The sequence below is a fragment of the Malaclemys terrapin genome, chromosome 2, assembly GCF_027887155.1.
Source record: "Malaclemys terrapin pileata isolate rMalTer1 chromosome 2, rMalTer1.hap1, whole genome shotgun sequence".
Taxonomy (NCBI): domain Eukaryota; kingdom Metazoa; phylum Chordata; order Testudines; family Emydidae; genus Malaclemys; species Malaclemys terrapin.
This window is the reverse complement of record NC_071506.1, coordinates 287,434,644-287,454,359: the sequence shown is the minus strand read 5'-3', so window position 1 is coordinate 287,454,359 and position 19,716 is coordinate 287,434,644. Positions and strand designations below refer to the sequence as shown.

The 19,716-nt window shown below is 57.5% G+C and overlaps 1 protein-coding gene across 1 annotated transcript; it reads left to right on the top strand.

Moving 5' to 3' along the window:
- Positions 1–565: 565 nt before the first annotated feature.
- GBX1 (gastrulation brain homeobox 1) lies at positions 566–18,198 on the top strand. Its single transcript, XM_054016985.1, has 2 exons — positions 566–1,051; positions 17,176–18,198. Exons 1-2 carry the CDS (start codon positions 592–594, stop codon positions 17,694–17,696), a joined length of 981 nt encoding a protein of 326 aa, XP_053872960.1. The 5' UTR covers positions 566–591; the 3' UTR covers positions 17,697–18,198.
- Positions 18,199–19,716: the final 1,518 nt, after the last annotated feature.

The following is a 19,716-nucleotide window of genomic DNA, read 5'->3' as shown; positions in this document are numbered from 1 at the left end:
GGCCCTGCCCCCCGAGCGGGCTAAGGGGGAACTCAGGCGTGGCGTGAGGAAGATGGATGAGTCCGGAGGGCGACACCCCGCCCCCACCCCCCCGCACTGAGCCGGGCTGCGGGGAGCCTCGGAGCTCACCGCCACTCCAGCCCTCGAAGGCGGCGGGCAGGCAGCGCTGCCGGGGCTCCGGGGCACGGCTGTGGCGCAGGATCCCGGGGGCGGCGAGCCCGGAGCCCGCAGGACGGGGGGGGATCGTGAGGAAGGGACCCAGGCACCGCAGAGCGGGAGTCCGCCGGAACACCGCGCGCAGCACAGAGGTTGGGCGCCCTGCGCAGCGCAGAGAGACAGCCCGGCGGAGCACCCCGCGCAGCGCAGAGCCGGGACACCGCGCGCCCCGCGCAGAGGGTTAGCCCGGCGGAGCACCCAGCGCAGCGCAGAGCCGGGACGCCGTGCGCCCCGCGCAGAGGGGGTGCCCGCAGCGCAAAGGCTGGGCACCGCGCGCCTGGGAGTAGCCCGGCGGCCCGGCAAGTTGGCGGCGGCCGGAACCCGTGGGGAGGTGGGGGCGCAGCCAGCCCGGGAGGCGCTCCGCGCCCGCTCGCCATGCAGAGACCCAGCGGCCAAGGGGCCGCCTTCTCCATTGACTCGCTGATCGGGACCCCGCCGCCGCGCTCCGGCCACCTGCTCTACACCGGCTACCCCATGTTCATGCCCTACCGGCCGCTGGTGCTGCCCCAGGCGCTGTCGCACGCGCCCCTGCAGTCTGGCCTCCCCCCACTCGCCCCACTGGCCTCCTTCGCCGGCCGCCTCACCAACACCTTCTGCGCCAGCCTGGGCCAGGGGGTGCCCTCCATGGTGGCGCTCACTACGGCGCTGCCTAACTTCAACGAGCCCCCCGACGGCTTCTACCCGGCGCAGGAGCTGCCGGCTGCGCGCACCAACCCGGAGCCAGGCTGCAGGCGGAGCGCCGAGAGCTTGGAGGCGGAGGAGCTGCCCCCGGCCCGGGACAAGGGGCCGCCCGAGCCGCCGCTACACTTCCCGGACCCCTTCCCCAACCTGGCAGGTAAGAGCCGGGCTGCCGCCGCCAGCCCCGTCCTGGCCAGCGGAACTTTCTGCGGGGTGGGCGCTGACCCCTCTCACGGGTGCTGCAGCCGGGACCGGAGCGTCCTCCTGGAGCAGAGCGGAGCCGCCAGCCCTGTTCCGTGGGCAAAGTGCGGCGCCCTCCCGGCCCTCTGGGGCTAGCGATACAGCCTGGGCGAGAAGAGGATCGTTACCCCTCATCGGCTCCGGCTCCTGAGCTACGGGGGCAGGAGGCTGCCGGGGTGGGGAGCGATGGGGTGCAGACGGAGCGGGAGAACTGGGGGTGGAGGGAATAAGGGGGCTACAGGTAAAGACCCGGGAAAGGAGGTACGGGGGAGGGGCTCTGCGGAGGAGACATCCCTGGACCAAACAGAGCCGGAGTTGAGGGAAGCGTCCTGGGAGGGGCAGGGACCAGGACTGAAGGATGGGGGGGGGGGCAGGGTCTCTGGGAACGGATTGCGCCGGCGTTGGAGGTGGGTGGGGGGCTGCAGTGGGGACCGAGGGTCCAGAGGTGCAGAGGGGAGCGATTGGCGAGTGTGGAGGCCCTCAGGAGAAGGGGGTTGTGGGGTGGACTAATAGGAAGGGGCAGGTGGAGCCAGAATTGGGGGGCTGCAGGGAGAGGGGGCAGGTGGAGCCGGAGTTGCGGGGTGAGGGGGGCTGTAGAGAGAGAGGGACCCTGGGGGAGGGGAAACGGGGTTGGGGTAAAGGGGGCTGCAGGGGGAGGGGCAGGTGGAGCCGGGGGAGGGGGCAGGGGAAGCCGGTGCTGGAGGTGAGGGGGAGCTTCAGGGGGAGCCGAGGTTGGGGTGCAAGGGGCCGGGCAGACCTGGGTGTGTGGGGAAGGGGTCTGTAGGCGTGGAATAACTCGGGGGGGGCGTGGGGCTGCGGGGGGCAGGGCCCTGGGGGCTGGTGGAGCCGCGGTTGGGGGGGGGGGTGCTTCAGGGGCAGGTAGACGTGTGGGGGGGGGGAGCGGCTGATGGGGCGGGAAGGGGGTTCCCGGCGGAGGTCCCCTCTGCTGTGCCTGGGGCGGGAGGTCTCCGATAACCACAGCTGTGTGATTTGCAGGGGGGAGGGTTTGCTCCAGAGGAGGCGCCGGCTCCGGGTCTCTCCCCCTTGGGCCCCCAGCCTTCCCCGGGTGTGACTCTGCCCCAGGCTGGCGGGCCGGGGAAGGGTCTCCGGCTTGAGCTGGCTCATCCCCCCCCCGCCCTGGCCCGAGCTCCCCACAGGCGGCCCTGGGAGTAGGTGTAGCCGGGTGCGTCGAGAGTTGGCGGCCTGGGGGGACCCCAGAGGGAGAAGGGGCGGTGAGCGCCGCTCCCCTCGCGGGTTTCGGGCCGGGCTCGGGACAGACCCGGCTGTAGCGGCCCCTCCACTCGGGGCTGCCCAGGCGTGTGACGCACCTGCCCCAGCAGCCCCCGATGGGACGGGACCCACGTGCGCGGCGGTTGCTCCTGGACTGTGGGGTCCCCTCTCCGCAGGGTAGCGGGACCCACGTTCCCGCGTGTGTGTGCGGGCAGCCCAGAGCCGGGTGTTTTCATTTATTTATATGGGGAGGAGTGTGCGCAGGTGGGGGTGTCGGGTGGGTGTCTGTGCCAAGGGGTGTCTGGCGGGGTGGGGACTCGGGGGTGCGCAGGTGACTGTGCCAAGGTGTGGCGGGATGGGGGGGGTGTTGGGTGTGCTCAGGGGGGTGGCTGTGCCGGGGGTGTCCGGAGGCGGGCATGTGTTGGGGCGGGTTGGGGGTGTCCGGTGGGGATAGAGTTCGGGGGGGCGCAGGTGGGTGGCTGTGCCGGGGGTGTCTCCAGTGGAGGGTGCGCCAAGGTGTGGCGTCATGGAGGGATTTTCGGCCGGGGTGGGTCTGCGCGTGCGGGGGTATTCGGGGTGCGCGGGGCCCGGAAGAGCAGGGGGGTGCCCGGCGGGGATAGAGTTAGGGGGTGCGCAGGTGGCTGTGCCGGCGGGGGGTGTCGGGTAGGTGGGTGTGCCAAGGTGTGGCGGCATGGGTTGGATTTCCAGCCTGTGTGTGTGTTTTGTGGCGGTCGGGACGGGAGTGGGGTGTCCGGCGGGATGGGGTTCGGGGGTGCGCCGGTGGCTGGGGGGGTGGCGGCCTGGGAGGATTTCTGGCCGGGGGTGGGTCTGCGCGCGAGGGGGGATCCGGGGTTTGCAGGGTGGGTGTCGGAACGGGAGGGAGGTGTCCAGCGGGGAGCGCTAGGGGTGTCGGTGTTTGCAGGTGGGATGTCTCGGGGTCACCCCCTCGCAGCCGCCGCCCGCAGCCAGCTGAGTGGGCCCAGCCGTGCGCCTTGCAGAGGGTACCCGGAGTCAGGGTCACCCCACTCCCAGCGCCAGGGCGCGGCGCTCTCCGAGGTGCTGGCGCGTAGCTGTGGGCGCTGCTCCCCGGCGGCAGCGGAGATCGAGGCCTGACCCGGACTGGCGGTGCCGGGCGCCCCGCGGGGATGGAGGCAGTTTTCCCATAGCACCGCCGCGAGCGCCCGGCGGGTCCAAGTCCCCCCTGCCTCCAACAGAGAGACGGGACCCACAGGCCTCCTGCAACCGAGACCTGGGGGGCTGGCAAACCCAGGCACCGCAGAGCGCGCCCGGCCGGCCCCTGGTCAGGGCTGCAATCACCGCCCCGGGGAGTCCCCAGCAGGGGGGCCCATCCCGCGGGGGGTGGGTCTAGATCTCAGCAGTGGAGCCCCCTGAAGGCCGGGGGAGCCTGGGGCCGCCTCTCATCAGTTTTCCCCTTGTCAGGAAACAGGTGATCGTCTGCTGCTACTTCTCCCAGCCAGGTGCTTCCCTGCCCCCCTCGGCCCCAGGAGCCACCTCTGCCCCCCCCCCAGCCGGAGTAACCTGGGGGTGTTTTGGGGGGGGGTGCGCGGAAGGGCTGCCTAACTCATTGGTGTCCCCTCTGACCTGGCCCAGTCTCTCTCTCTCTCTCTCCCCAGCCGTGTGTTCCTGCCTCTCGGTCTTTGCATCGCCTGTCCTCAATTCTGGTGTCTCTGAGACCGTGACCGGCGCTAGGCACCTGGCCTCGGCTCGTGCCCTGGCATTAGGGCACTTTCCCTAGGAGTCTCCAGCCCGTCCCTTAGCCCCCTAATGTTACTGTCGCGTGTGTGGCCAGGGCTGGACATTGGGCGCAGGGCTCCGGGCGCGGCTCGGAGCAGCGGAGTGAGACCCCGGAGGTGCACACCTTGTTAGCAACAGGCATTTCCTAGCTTGATCAGTGCAAAATGCCATCAGTGACGAGCAGGGCGGGTTTGACCTGGGAATGGAGCCTGGGAGTTACATTGAGCTACCTGAGCTGTAACCTGCCCCTGGAAGGGGGGTGGGGGACCTGACACCTTCTGCCCCGGAGACTGAACAAAGGAGAGGAGGAGCAGAGGGGAGGGGGGAGAGAGCTGCTGGAAGGTTTTGGGAGTTCTTCAGTTTTGGGCTGGGAGGTGCAACGGAGGGAACCCCAAGCTGGGGTCTAAGCTCCCTGCACTCCCCAAGAGGACTTGATTGAGGGGTCCTGGTTGTATCTACAAGCTCTGTTGTAGACTGTGTTCCTGTTATCCAATAAACCTTCCGCTTGACTGGCTGGCTGAGAGTCACGGTGAATCGCAGGAAGCCGGGGGTACAGGGCCCTGAGTCCCCCAATACTCCGCGACACCATCCCTGCCGCTCCCAGCTGGGTGGTTCCTCGCTCTTCTCCAGTCTTCCCGCAACCTGAGTAATTGACTGTCATGTGCAGGCTTCCCCCTCCAGCTCCCCCTCCTCTGCAGTTCGGTGGGGTTAAGCCCCGGGCCCGGGCCCAGGCCCAGTCCAGCTGATCTTTTATCCCGCCTCTTGGTTCTGCCCTTCTCTGGTTTCCGATCTGTGACTGAGCCTCCGCTCTCATCCTGCCTTTACTTAGCTCCCTTCAGAGCATCATCAACAGGCCTTTGAATAATCCAAACAAACTGGCAACCTGTTCTCCTTTAGCCACAGTTTTACATGCACAAAGATTTGATACCCGAGGCATTTTCTAATACATTTTCTCTGCAGAAGTTGGGCAGCCTTGTATCAGGGTGCAGGGGCTGGGTGCTCTGGACCCCTGGGAATGAAGTCAGACGGGCCCTCTGGCAGTGTGACTCCCCTGGGGCGCGCGCTCACCAGGGCAAGCCCCCTCCTCCTGGGTCTGACCTCGGAGCATTCAGCCCCCTGTTCATGCCATGAGTCCACCTGGATGGGACACGGGAGAAGCCTCACATGCTCCCAAAGGGCCCTGCACCCCAACTCCGCAGTCAGCAGTGACTCTTGGCCAGTGTGTAAAACATTAAGAAAACACTCACCCACCCCACACACACACACGCTTTGTCGCTGGTGTTGCAAGTTCCTCTGTTTATAATTCTCTTTTAAATACATTGGTTGAAAGTGAAGTAAGGCTCACGGGTCTGGAATTCCCTCAATCATGACTTGCACCTTTTTCAAAGATGGGTATAAAATTGGCTCCTCTTCAATCCTCTACTGTGGTTAGCTGCTTTTGTTAGCAGCTCAGCTACTTCAGGTCTCTTGGGTATATAAATATCTTGTTCTGGTGACTTGTTGCTCTTTTTTACCAGTCCCAGCACCTCCCCTTTTACACCTTGGTCTCGGACGGTCTTTTACAAATCTAAATAAATTGTCAGCTAGTTCCCTTTATCTATTTACTTTATTGACATGTTCAGATAATTCTAGGAGATTAGCAAAATTAGAGGTCTAGAAAACATGACCCATGAGGGAAGATTTAAAAAATTGGATTAGTTTGGTCTGGAGAAGAGTGAGAGGGGCCATGAGAACAGTTTTCAAGTACATAAAAGGTTGTTACAAGGAGGAGGGAGGTAAATTGTTCTCCTTAACCTCTGAGGATAGGGGAGAAGCAATGGGCTTAAATTGCAGCAAGGGAGGTTTAGTTTGGACATTAGGAAAAACTTCCTACCTGTCAGGATGGTTAAGCACTAGAATAAACTGCCCAGGGAGGTTGTGGAGTCTCACTGGAGGTTTTTAAGAGCAGGTTGGACAAACATCTGTCAGGGATGGTCTAGATAATGTGTAGTCCTGCCGTGAGTGCAGGGGGCTGGACTAGATGACCTGGCGAGGTCTCTTCTAGTCCTATGATTCTAAAACACGATTTTCCTTTGAAGACAATGTGCTGGTTAGACCCTCTCCTAATGTGATCTACCAGGTGTTGTAATAGACTATTTTTAATTATAATTTCATCCAGTTTCCCAGGTACAGATGTGAGGCTGACTGATCTGTAAGATCCTCTTTTAAAATGCATTTGCTTCCCTCCGGTAGTTGGCGACAGTAGCTGGCTTTTAATAAGAGGTTGCATATTTTGCTAGCAGCTCAACACTTCCTATTCAAACGCCTTCAGAATTCGGCGATGGAGCATCTGGGCCTGGGGACTTGTGGCATTTGTAAATGATCAGGTTGGTTCAGCACTTCTGCTACCTTGATCTCCGCGAGCACCTCAACTTTATAGTGAGAAAAGAGCAGGGCCAGGGTGGGAATCTCCACAGCATTCTCCGCATGGAGACCGATGCAAAGAAATCACTTTGCTTCTCAGCAATGTTTTTTGGCTTCTTTAATTGCTCCCTTTAATCCCCAGTGATCCAGTGGACCCCCCCAGTTCTTCACAGGCTTCTTGCTTCTGATGGACATAAAGAATCTCTCGTTTGTTTTTTGCACCTGTTACATGTGTCTCTGTGATAGTTCTCAGGCCCCATCACCTTAGCGCCTCCTGGGTGTGGCAGGGCGGGGCTCCCCACGGCACAGATGGGGAGTGAGGCACAGTGACTTGCTCAAGGTCCCAAAGGAAGTCTATGGCTGAGTAGGGAGTTGAACGCTGGTCTCCTATATTCCAGACAAGGGCCTTAACCACTGGCCCATCCTTTGCTGTCAAGCCCCACTTTGGCCCTTCTAGCGCCCCTCTCGCCAGTTGTAGCGTATGCGCCTGTTCGGTTCACTGGGTCAGGCATCCAGGATTTTGGTGTGGCCCGAATAGCCTCCCCCACCCCCCATTTAGCCCTTTTGGCTTCCTCTTCGCTTCTCGCTCCCTTTTGTTCTGCAGCTGCTTTGCCTTCAGAGCGTCTCTTATTGTCTTGGGTTTCTCCGTAGCATCCATGCCCCTGCAGGGATTTTACTGCCTCTGCAGCTGACCCGGGGGCTGCTTTGTTCTATTGCAATCCCCCGTCAGCATCACTTTGTGGGGCCTCACCTCCTCCAGGCACAGAACCTCATTCGATTGTGGTCACTGGGAGCGGCGCTGCTTCCGCCACTTCTGGACTCGGCGCCTGTTGGTTCCGTCAGAGTGTTGGGACAGCGAGTGCCCAGAACCAGCTGCTCCGCGGAACAGTGTTACCCAGGGCATCGGTCCGGTCACCTGGGCTCTATGAAAGCACCAGCATTGTTAATTTAACCTCTTTTCTGCTAGGCCTCTGTCCACGTCTGTGCTGGTAGCTGGAGCCCCTGTTATCATCAGAACCTGCTGCTGTGGGGAGCCTTTGGTTGGAGTCCTTCTCCCAAGAGTGGATCTCTTTCTTGCCCCCTCTCTCCCCCCTGTGTCACTGGTACCCGCATGTCCCACTGCCCCAGGCCCCTTGAGGCGCCCTGTTGCGCTGCATGTCAGGGGTGAATGGTGGTGCCAACGGTGACTGCCGTTTGACCATGAAGATCCTTTGGCTGGTCCAGTCTGTAGGTTTCCTCTGGCTGGGGAAATGTTAAATATTTGTCATAAGCAGATTCAATGGAGGTGAAGTTCCAGCCATGGACCCAAGGGGCAGAGTTAAGGTGGAAAGGAACAAACCTTAGAGAACCCCTTATCTCCAGCCAAGCCCTCAGGACTGGAGAGGGACAACTGGGTTATGATTCTGCAAACAGCTGCATCCCATTCTTTCCCTCCCCACTCCTGCTCCTCCCACCCAGGCTGGCTCCCCAAACCGCATGTGGGGTTGTTTAGCTTTTCCTAGTGACTGTGGTGGTTGCACACACGTTGCTGGGCCCCTGGGTGGCAGGTTGTCTGGCCTGTGTTAGACTGAGACTTTGGGATCCATGGCCCTGATGCCCAGAATGGATGGGGCAGAGGATGTGGCTTAGGGGGGAGTCCTTGGTCCCACCCCCCAGCAGGGAGGGGGATGAGACAAGGTCTGACCTGTTCACAGCTTGTGGCTTCTTGAAGGCTGTGGATTGTAGAGGCTGAGGTAGGGGCTGCCCAGCCTTGGCGTCAGAGTAACCTGCATCTCCTTCGCTGACAGGCCTCGGGGTGCTGCTGGCTGGCAAGGGGAGCATCTGTAGCTCAGGGAGAGGCAGCCATGGCTCCTGGCACCGGCAGTATGCAGTACCTGGCTCAGAAGGTTGGAAGCTCTTTTCATAGAATATCAGGGTTGGAAGGGACCTCAGGAGGTATCTAGTCCAACCCCCTGCTCAAAGCAGGACCAATTCCCAACTAAATCATCCCAGCCAGAGCTTTGTCAAGCCTGACCTTAAAAACTTCTAAGGAAGAACATAAGAACGTAACATAAAAACGGCCGTACTGGGTCAGACCAAAGGTCCATCTAGCCCAGTATCCTGTCTACCGACAGTGGCCAATGCCAGGTGCCCCAGAGTGAGTGAACCTAACAGGTAATGATCAGGTGATCTCTCTCCTGCCATCCATCTCCACCCTCTGACAAACAGAGGCTAGGGACACCATTCCTTACCCATCCTGGCTAATAGCCACTGATGGACCTAGCCTCCATGAATTTATCTAGTTCTCTTTTAAACCCTGTTCTAGTCCTAGCCTTCACAACCTCCTCAGGCAAGGAGTTCCACAAGTTGACTGTGCGCTGCGGGAAGAAGAACTTCCTTGTATTTGTTTTAAACCTGCTGCTTATTAATTTCATTTGGTGACCCCTAGTTCTTGTATTATGGGAATAAGTAAATAACTTTTCCTTATCCACTTTCTCCACATCACTCATGATTTTATAGACCTCTATCATATTTCCCCTTAGTCTCCTCTTTTCCAAGCTGAAAAGTCCTAGCCTCTTTAATCTCTCCTCACATGGAACACATTCCAAACTCCTAATCATTTTAGTTGCCCTTTTCTGAACCTTTTCTAGTGCCAGTATATCTTTTTTTGAGATGTGGGCATACCATTGATTTATATAAGGACAATAATATATTCTCAGTCTTATTCTCTATCCACTTTTTAATTATTCCTAACATCCTTTTGCTTTTTTGACCACCTCTGCACACTGTGTGGACATCTTCAGAGAACTATCCACGATGACTCCAAGATCTTTTTCCTGACTCGTTGTAGCTAAATTAGCCCCCATCATATTGTATGTATAGTTGGAGTTATTTTTTCCAATGTGCATTACTTTACATTTATCCACATTAAATTTCATTTGCCATTTTGTTGCCCAATCACTTAGTTTTGTGAGATATTTTTGAAGTTCTTCACAGTCTGCTTTGGTCTTAACTATCTTGAGCAGTTTAGTATCATCTGCAAACTTTGCCACCTCACTGTTTACCTCTTTCTCCAGATCATTTATGAATAAGTTGAATAGGATTGGTCCAAGGACTGACCCTTGGGGAACACCACTAGTTACCCCTCTCCATTCTGAGAATTTACCATTAATTCCTACCCTTTGTTCCCTGTCTTTTAACCAGATCTCAATCCATGAAAGGACCTTCCCTTTATCCCATGACAGCATAATTTACGTAAGAGCCTTTGGTGAGGGACGTTGTCAAAGGCTTTCTGGAAATCTAAGTACACTATGTCCACTGGATCCCCCTTGTCCACATGTTTGTTGACCCCTTCAAAGAACTCTAATAGATTAAGTCACAGAGAGTCCTGTGGCACCTTTAAGACTAACAGAAGTACTGTGAGTATAAGGTTTTGTGGGTAAGAACCTCACTTCTTCAGATGCAAGCCTTGGTGACTTGCATCTGAAGAAGACTAACACGGCTACCCCTCTGATACTCTAATAGATTAATAAGACATGATTTCCCTTTACAGAAACCATGTTAACTATTGCTCAACAGTTTGTTTTTCTATGTGTCTGACAATTTTATTCTTAACTGTTGTTTTGACTAATTTGTCCAGTACTGACATTAGACTTACCGATCTGTAATTGCCGGGATCACCTCTAGAGCCCTTTTTAAATATTGGTGTTACATTAGCTAACTTCCAGTCATTGGGTACAGAAGCTGATTTAAAGGACATGTTACAAACCTTCGTTAATAGTTCCGCAACTTCACATTTGAGTTCTTTCAGAACTCTTGGGTGAATGCCATCTGGTCCCGGTGACTTGTTAATGTTGAGGAGATTGCACCACCTCCCTAGGTAACCCATTCCAGTGTTTCACCACCCTCCTAGTGAAAAAGTTTTTCCTAATAGCCAACCTAGACCTCCCCCACTGCAACTTGAGACCATTACTCCTTGTTCTGTCATCTGGTACCACTGAGAACAGTCTAAATACATCCTCTTTGGAACCCCCTTTCAGGTAGTTGAAAGCAGCTATCAAATCCCCACCCCCCTCATTCTTCTCTTCTGCAGACTAAACAATCCCAGTTCCCTCAGCCTCTCTTCATAAGTTGTGCTCCAGCCCCCTAAACATTTTTGTTGCCCTCCGCTGGACTCTTTCCAATTTTTCCACATCCTTCTTGTAGTGTGGGGCCCAAAACTGGACACAGTTCTCCAGATGAGGCCTCACCAGTGCTGAATAGAGGGGAATGATCACGTCCCTCGATCTGCTGGCAATGCTCCTACTTGTACATCCCAAAATGCCATTAGCCTTCTTGGCAACAAGGGCACACTGTCGACACATATCCAGCTTCTCGTCCACGGTAAGCCCTAGGTCCTTTTCTGCAGAACTGCTACCTAGCCATTCGGTCCCTAGTCTGTAGCAGTGCATGGGATTCTTCCGTCCTAAGTGCAGGACTCTGCACTTGTTCTTGTTGAACCTCATCAGGTTTCTTTTGGCCCAATCCTCTAATTTGTCTAGGTCCCTCTGTATCCTCTCCCTGCCCTCCAGTGTATCTACCACTCCTCCCAGTTTAGTGTCATCTGCAAACTTGCTGAGAGTGCAGTCCACACCATCCTCCAGATCATTAATGAACAAAACCGGCCCCAGGACCGACCCTTGGGGCACTCCGCTTGAAACCGGCTGCCAACTAGACATGGAGCCGTTGATCACTACCCGTTGAGCCCGACGATCTAGCCAGCTTTCTATCCACCTTACAGTCCATTCATCCAGCCCATACTTTTTTAACTTGGCGGCAAGAATACTGTGGGAGACCGTATCAAAAGCTTTGCTAAAGTCAAGGAATAACACATCCACTGCTTTCCCCTCATCCACAGAGCCAGTTATCTCCTCATAGAAGGCAATCAGGTTAGTCAGGCATGACTTGCCCTTGGTGAATCCATGCTGACTGTCCTGATCACTTTCCTCTTCTCTAAGTGCTTCAGAATTGATTCCTTGAGGACCTGCTCCATGATTTTTCCAGGGACTGAGGTGAGGCTGACTGGCCTGTAGTTCCCCGGATCCTCTTCTTCCCTTTTTTTAAAGATGGGCACTACATTAGCCTTTTTCCTGTTAGCCGGGACCTCCCAGCTCGTGAGACGCCAAGGGGTGCGGATGTCTGGAGCGCAGAAGCGAAGGGTGGACAGAGGGCAGCAAAGCACAGGGTAAAAGGTGGCGCTGATGGGCCTTGGGGAGACCTTGACACCCTTTTGTTGACTCTCGCCAGGGTTGTCAGGCAGGTAATGGAGCTGTTGGGGTGGGACTCATCCGGCTGAGTAACCAGTGAGTCACATGGTAACTATTCTGTGTGACTAGTCGTGTGGGGGGGGTGCCCCCACGGTGCCCAGAGACGAGTTGGGTGTTGTCCTGAAAGTACAGGGTGAGCTGGCACCTGCCCCAGGTGCTTGGGTGTGAACGGCAGCTGTGATGGGGCCCGGCAGGCAGGGATGGGCTAGTACTGTTGGGTCTCCCAGTTACTGAGGTTGGGTGTGGCTGCGTCGTGTGTAGGTCTGAGGGTGAAGCGGCTCCTACCTCCGTGATGGGGTGTTGCTGAATCGCTGTCCTAGCTCCACAAACTCAGCTGCTTCTTGGCCCCCAGAGCGTTCCCTGGAGTTGGGCCTGGCCATATTTCTGGGGCATGGAAACGCTGACTGGGCCTGCTCTGCTCAGAGCTCTGCCGACTGCGGGACAGCCCTATTTCAGGAGAAGATGGGGCTGGAGAGACTCTCTCAGAAGGGATGTGTTCAGCCCAGCTACTAGGACCTGGGATGCTTTCAGCTCCTCCACGGCGGGATATTCGCACCAGCAGACAGCTGCCCCAGCCTAGTTGCCCCATGGGTGGTGGTGGTGAGGAGCTCAGGGGGTCAGCGAGGGCTGCAGAAGGGGAATGGAGACTTGTTCCTGGACAGGGGTTGTCTGGGGCCCAGTGCTGTGACCTCAATCATCTCTGCTTCCTGACTGGGGGCTTTACGGGCTCTATCGTCCATGCTGAGTTAACTTGGGGGACTGGCACCCAGGTCTGGGCACCTGGACTGGCCTTGCCCGGGTGGGAGGCCTGGTCTACATCTAAAACTTAGGTCAGCCTAGCTACGTCACTCTGAGGTGTGAGAAACTCACAGCCTCAAGACAGAGTTCAGCCATCCTGAGCCCCGGTGTAGACACCGCTAGGTGGGTGGAAGAACTCTCAGTCTAGCTACCGCCTCTGCCGGGGATGGAGCAGGTACAGCAATCGGGGAAAACCCCTTCCATCGCTGTAGCAAGTGTGGATGCTACAGCACTACAGAGGCAGAGCTGCAGTGACTGCGGTGTAGACAAGGGCTGAGTGTGGCACTCAAAGGGAATGTCAGGGATCATTGACTTGTGCCCTGTCTCTTTATGGGTCGGAGAGCTGCTGGTGAGGTAACGCAGAGGGGAAGCAAGGAGAGTGGTGGTCGTGTCCCGGTGAGACTGAGCTGGCGTGGGGCTTAGGCGTGTGTCTGTTGGCTTGTTAATATACCCGTTAAGTCTAATAGAACCTCTGTTTTACACTCCTAGTCCAAGGATGGGTTTAACATTAACACCCACCCTGCAGAACCCTCCCTGCGTTCCTGTTCTTGCTTGGGTTGCACTGACTGATCTGTGTCACTCGGACATCTCTGGACACATCCCAGGGCTCTGAGTTGTGGGAAAACTTGTTTGTCCTTCTGGGCACACGGGGGAATTGTGGGAAGGCGTTTGTCACGGAGTCACCAGGCCGATGCGCTGGAGCTGCTCTGTATGAAGCCAGACAGGACTCTGTCGCCAGGGCACGAAGTTTACATGGCTTTCCCCTTCCTGGGTCTGACCTCGGAGCATTTAGCATCCCCTTCTCACGCCGTGCGCTTCCCACAGCAAGTCTGCCTGGGCGGGGCTATTGGGGAAGCCAGAGTGCCCTGCACCCAACTCTGCAGTCAGCTGTGACTCTGACAGCCAGAAAAACAGAAGGTTTCTTAGTCAACATGTACACAGCGTAGAACAGAACTTGTTAGCACAGAAATCAGTGACTTTCTGCCAAATGCCCAGGACACTCCCTCCTCAAGTCCCCCACAGCAGACTGAACTGGACCCAGCTGCCTGGCCTCGGACATCCCCATTGCTCCTTCTCTGGTCTTTGTCTTGCTTCCCAGGCAGTGTCACCTGGTCACATCCCACTTCTGGCTCTCCGGTGAAGGGCACCATCCATCGCTTACGTGCAGGCAGCTGGAGCAGCCTCGCCGGCCCCCCAGGGTCTCCAGGAAAAGTCACACCTTTATCCCCACTACCTAGCCATTGGTGCAATACACAGGGAAACTGAGGCACATAGTATTCATGCAGAACAGGAAGACTCACATATGACACAGTAAGGAGGAAAACCCCCCAGGTGATCTAGCCTGTCTCCTCCCTGCAAAGCAGGCAGCTTACCAGCCTGAGTGAAAGCAGCCCGTGGCCTGCTGGGGCCATAGGCTAACCCCGGTGCAAAGCTGCCACCACCCTCCAGTGAGAGGGTTTGGTGTGTGGAAAGGAGGTGGTTGGGGCAACACCCATCCCAGCCTGGGCTAATTCTGCAGTGAGAACAGCCCGACTGCTCCTGGAAGCTCCGGTCTCCGCTGGGTTTGTAGCAGAGTCAGCATTGTGCAATCTGGAGCAGTGCTGGAGTGGCTCTGGGCACTGGACCAGCGCTGCTGGCTCCGGCAGAGGCTCAGCTCTGGCCTGCGTCTGTAGAGCTTCTTAACTCCTTGACCCGGGGCTAAACCCAGGCCTGCTCTGCTTACAGATGCTGCCAGCAGGGGCTGTTGGTCGGCCAAGCCTCAGGAAGGGTTTATGAACTCCCCAGAGCTCGCCCTGGGCCTGGGCATAGATCCCCTTGAGCCAGCAATGGGGAGAAAGCAAAACCCTGTCTGCAATGAACTCTGCTTTCCTTTAGCTGCATTGCTTAACACGCTGTGAATCTGGCACCGCTCCCCCTGCAGAACAGACGGGGATTGTCTCCCAGGAAGGCGCTGGGAGTAGAGGGGGTTTAGACGGGACATGCGCAGTTCGAAGCTGCAGGGAGTGGGGTACGCTGCCAGGGTGACTCTCCTGGAAGCCTGGCCAGTTCCGTGGTGCTGTCGCTTCCCATCCTGCCGCTGCCCATGTGCGGAACCCGCAGAAATCCTGCGAAAACCCAACATCTAGCTTGACCGTTCCAGCTTTTGGCAAAAGTAAATTTCAGATTTCCACCATTGACTGTTCATGCTATGCTGGGGAGAGACAAACGCCACCTGCTTTTGGGTCTGTTCCTTGATCCGGGACTTTATGTAGTTGTAACCAGAGCACAACCTGCAAACGCTAGCTAGGGCAGCACGTCTCAAACGTTTTAACGGGGCCGCCAGGGCTGACGTGAGACTGGCTGGGGCCTGGGGCCAAAGCTGAGTCCCCACTGCCTGGACTCAGGCGTCGGCTTCAGCCCGGAGTGGTGGGGCACCGGTTACGGGCTCCGGTTACAGGCCCCTTGCCTGGGGACAAAGCCCTTCGGCTTTGGCCCCCCCGCCCGGAGCAGCAGGGCTCAGGTGGGCTCAGGCGTCGCTCCCCCATCCTGGGGTCGTGTAGTAACTGTTTTGTTGCAGTGCAATGACGTTTGAGAACCCCGGGGCTACAGCACCGGAGCTGTGGGTGGAGCTGCACCGGTAGTTACAGTGCAAAGGGCAGAGGGTCTCCGCAGCCGCAAGAGCGGCTACTCACTCTGCAGCGTCATTATTGTTCCGGGAAGGAATTTCCCAAACTTTAGCGAATGGGAATTTAACAGATTTCCTGACTTGTTTGCACAAATCACACATTAAAAGAGAGCCCCCTCTGTCCAGAGAACGCTGTTTCGCCAGGATTAGGTAACGGAACATGCAGAAGAGAACCAGGGCTTATAGTGGAGCACAGACTTACTAAGAGTAAACGATCCGATGCAGTTGTGAAAAGGGCTAGTCGGATTCTGCGGTGTGCGTGAACGGGAGCGTCGTGTGTAAGACACGGGAGGTATTTGTCCCACTCTGCTTGGCCTCATGGGAACTCCGCTGGAGTCCGGGGTCCGGTTCTGGGTGCTGCGCTTTAGGAAAGTGGATAAATTGGAGACAGTCCGGAGGAGAGCAGAAAACCTGTGAGGAAAAGTTAAAAAACTGGGTGTGTTTAAAGAAGCCTGAGGGGGGCTGACGACAGCCTTCAGATGGGTTATTACAGGCTGTTATAACGAGGATGGGGATCACTTGCTCTCTGAGGGCAGGACAAGCAGCAATGGGCTTGGTGTGCAGCCAGGGAAATCTAGCCACTTTCCTAGTATCCAGGAGAGTTCAGCTCTGGAACAGGCGGCGCTGGGAGGCTGTGGAATCCCAGCACTGGGGGTTTTAAGCCCAGGCTGGACAGGCCCTGTCAGGGCTGGTTTACGTGGGTCTGCGTCAGTGCAGGGGCTGGCGGCGATGACCTCGAGCCCAACGTTTCTAGGGTTCGATCTGCAACTGAAGTAAATGACGAGCGCCGCTTACTTCCCTGTAACATGGTAAAGTCAAGCTAAATCCATGGTCCCCAAACCTTTTCTGTCATGTCCCCCCTTACCCATAATGGAATTTTTGTCTCCCCCGCGCCCCCCCCCCAGGGAGTTACATGGCCAGAGCCACAGTCGAGAGCTGGGGCTGGAGTGGGAGTTGGGGGCCGAGGCTGGGGCTGGCACTGGGGCCAGGGGCAGGGCCAGAGTGTAGCTGGGTGGGGCTCTCTCCCCACCCCCCTTGGGGGCTGGCCCAGGCCCTGCCGCGCCCCATAGTCTGGGGACTGCTGACCTGGCCGGACTCTGCTCCGCACCAACACACCCAGTGAAGAACCTGCTGGAGGCTGGCTCTGGAGCTGCACAGCTGGGCCTGGGGCATTGTTCGAGTGTCCGTGACCCAGCGTCAGGGAGGTGCTCTGGGAGCATGGCTAACGCGAGCTGGAATAGCGAGCCCTCGTCTCAGAACTTCGGCCCGGCTGAAGGGGATGGGAAGCGACACCCATTTATTGCCTGGGAGCTGTATCTTGCTGGGACCATTAGCAGCAGAGCTGGACATTGCAGTAACTGCGGGGGAAAGTGACTCTCCCAAAGCACGTGCGCTGCCCCCCAAGCGTGCGAATGCTGCAGAGCCCTGACTCCAAACGGGCTCATCCAATGAGCCTCGGATCTGCTGAGTCTGGGGTGGAGCCTGGTGACTTCCAGGCAGACGGGAGTTCTGCTCTAGGTGCGTGGGCGGCAGGGAGGGGGGGCACCAAACCCAGAAATTGTCCCTCCTCTTTCCCTCCCCCTCCTGGCGTGGGCTGCATGGGGGAGGCTGTGCCTGCACTGGGGCGGGGGGTAGGAGGGAGTGACAGGGTGAGCTCTAGTGCAGACAAGGCGTCGTTATCTTTCCACGGGCCTGGCTCAGAGCAGGTGGCTAAAGTGCTGGGGGCTCCCTTGCCCTTGGGTCCCCTGTTGCTCCCCACAGGAACACCGGTGCAGACAAGGGTCTGAGCGGGGGGTGTTGGCCCAGCAAGTCTACCTAGGGGGTTCCCAGCAGGTGTCTCCAGAGCAGACTGGCTCCCTCGCCCCATGCAGGTGCCCTGGTTAACGCTGTTTGTCTTGGCTGCAGATGGCAAGGTGTACAGCTCCGACGAAGAGAAGCTGGAGGTGAAATCGGCAGAGACCCCGTGCAGTGAGAGGGAAGAGGAGAGCTCCGCACCTGACAGCGAGGATGAGAGCTTCCTGGATGGGAGCAGTGCCAGCTGCCTGGGGCCCAAGCCCAAACCCAAGAGCAGCTCCGGTGGGGAGCAGGCCCCCCCCGGCTCCAACCCGGGGAAGAGCCGCCGGAGGCGCACGGCCTTCACCAGCGAGCAGCTGCTGGAGCTGGAGAAGGAATTCCACTGCAAGAAGTACCTGAGCCTGACGGAGCGCTCGCAGATCGCCCATGCCCTCAAGCTCAGCGAGGTGCAGGTCAAGATCTGGTTCCAGAACCGCCGCGCCAAGTGGAAACGCATCAAAGCCGGCAACGTCAACAACCGCTCTGGTGAGCCCGTCCGCAACCCCAAGATCGTGGTGCCCATCCCCGTGCACGTCAACAGGTTCGCCGTGCGCAGCCAGCACCAGCAGATAGAGCAGGGCAGCCGGCCCTGAGCCCTGCCACGTGCTCCGGGCTCCAGCTCAGAAACTCTGTGGGAGGAAAACGCCAAATGCCCCTGGCTGCAAACTAGCAGGTGCATGCCATGTCTGGCAGAGGGGCCTGCCTTGCATGGCCGAGTGGGCCCAGGGCTGACCAAGCTCCCACTCCCCACGCTGCAGCAAAGGGAGACGCTCCAGGGCAGACCCTTGGGGCAGTGCTGCAGGGGGAGTTTTAACTATTTTGTGCTCCAGCCGCTGCTCACAAACCTCTGTAAATATCCCTTATTTATTCTGTGTAAAGTCTGTACATATGGAATTGTGTGTGTCTGTCCGTCTGTCTGGGGGAGTGCGGGGCTGCCTCCGGGAGGGATGGGGCTCTAGCTGGCGCTGGGCTCCTGTGTGCAATGATCAGTCTGTGGGTTCTCCAGGCCCCCTACCTCCGCATGCCCCCCTCTCTTCCCCCATCCCCTCCTCCCTGCAGCAGGGCAGGGTTGCACAGAAGGGGTGGATGGCGTACGTATTCTCACTGTCCATAAGGTATCACTGTGACTGGCTGCGTCTGTGCCCCATCCATGTATAGTCGTGATTTCAATAAATTATTTTCTATGGAAAGGAAACAAGATTCGTCCCTGCCTGCCTCCCTGAAAGGAGAAGCTCTACCTGGATCCATGCCACATGCTGCAGAGGTGGCTGGGGGATGGGAGGGGGCAGAGGGGGAAGCAGCTCTCAGCCAACGTGTGGACATGCTGGAAATGCCCCACACTAACACAGCACAGTGCAAAATCAACATGGTGTGTATTACATGGGTTAAAACCTGGCTGATCTCCAAAGGTAACTGGTCCCAAGGAGTTTCCTGGGTGAGATCCCACAGGATGGGACTGTTCTTGGGCTAATGCTAGTTCAAATCTTATTAATGATCTAATGAAGAACATAGCCAATTATTGCAGGTGCCACAAAGCCAGCCGGAGTGGGAGGCGCTGGGGTAGGTCAATGACACAGCGCAGTCGGGATTGCTCATGGAAACAAAATGGGCTTTAATACACCGCAGTGCAAGGTACCGTCCCCAGGCAGGGGAACTAACCATGAAACGATGGATTTTCCATCCCTGACAAGTGGGTGTTTTGCTAACAGATCTGCTCTGGGAATCAGTTGCGGGGAGTCCTAGGGCCTGCTCTATGGCAGCTCAGCCGAGATCTCTACAGTCCCCACTGAGCTTGGGGCATCTCTAAGGTCACAACTAGGAACAAGGACAGTGGGTCATGCTGCTGGGGGGAGGGGCAAGTCTTTGCTGGAAATCCCTTGCAAAGGGCTCCGGACAAGGTAGAAACCAGCTGAGTTGGGCTCCTGGGGGCATGCTGTGGCTAACCTTAAAAAGGCTAATGAGAGGTATAAGCAGGGGCCTTTCCATTACGACTGGGAGGTGGGATTACCTGTTGGTGCAGCAGGAGTGGGACCATTACGGGATCCTGTCTCCAGGTGTAGGGTTGACACTGGAACAAGGATGTTGCTTAGCTGGAAGGGGCTCAGAAGAGCTACAAGGATGAGTCAAGGGCTGGAGAACCTGCCACTCAAGGGAACTGAAGAAACTTCCTCTACCAGAAGGAGATTCAGAGGTGACTTGATTGTGGTTGACTAACACTGTCAGGGCAAGAGGCTTTCTGCTCACAGACTGCGCTTCCCCCTGCAGGCAGAGTGAAACCTGGGGGCTGCAGCAAAACAAATTCAAGGCAGACACTTTCAAGTGAGGGTAACTCACCAGTGGGTCAGCTGAGCTGGGGCCAGGGGGTTCTCTGTCACCCTGTCTGGCGGCAGCACGGCTGTCTGGGAATGGGCCATGGGATGGATCACTTAATGATTCCCTGTTCGTTCCCCCTGGGGCACCTGGCATTGGCCACTGTCGGGAGACAGGACACTGGTCTAACTGGCCCTTTGGGCTGACCCAGTGTGGCCGTTCTTATGGCCGTGCTCTGCCTCAGAGGGCGGGGGAGGGGAGCTGGATGCAGGTGTCACCGGGTGCAAGTTGTTGCCTTGGGCT

What these genes read in the sequence shown, in the direction of transcription:
- GBX1 (XM_054016985.1), top strand. Translation starts at nt 592, where the DNA reads ATGCAGAGACCCAGCGGCCAAGGGGCCGCCTTCTCCATTGACTCGCTG. An exon ending in CCCCTTCCCCAACCTGGCAG is followed by an intron (nt 1,052 to 17,175) that starts GTAAGAGCCGGG and finishes TCTTGGCTGCAG; the next exon opens with ATGGCAAGGTGTACAGCTCC.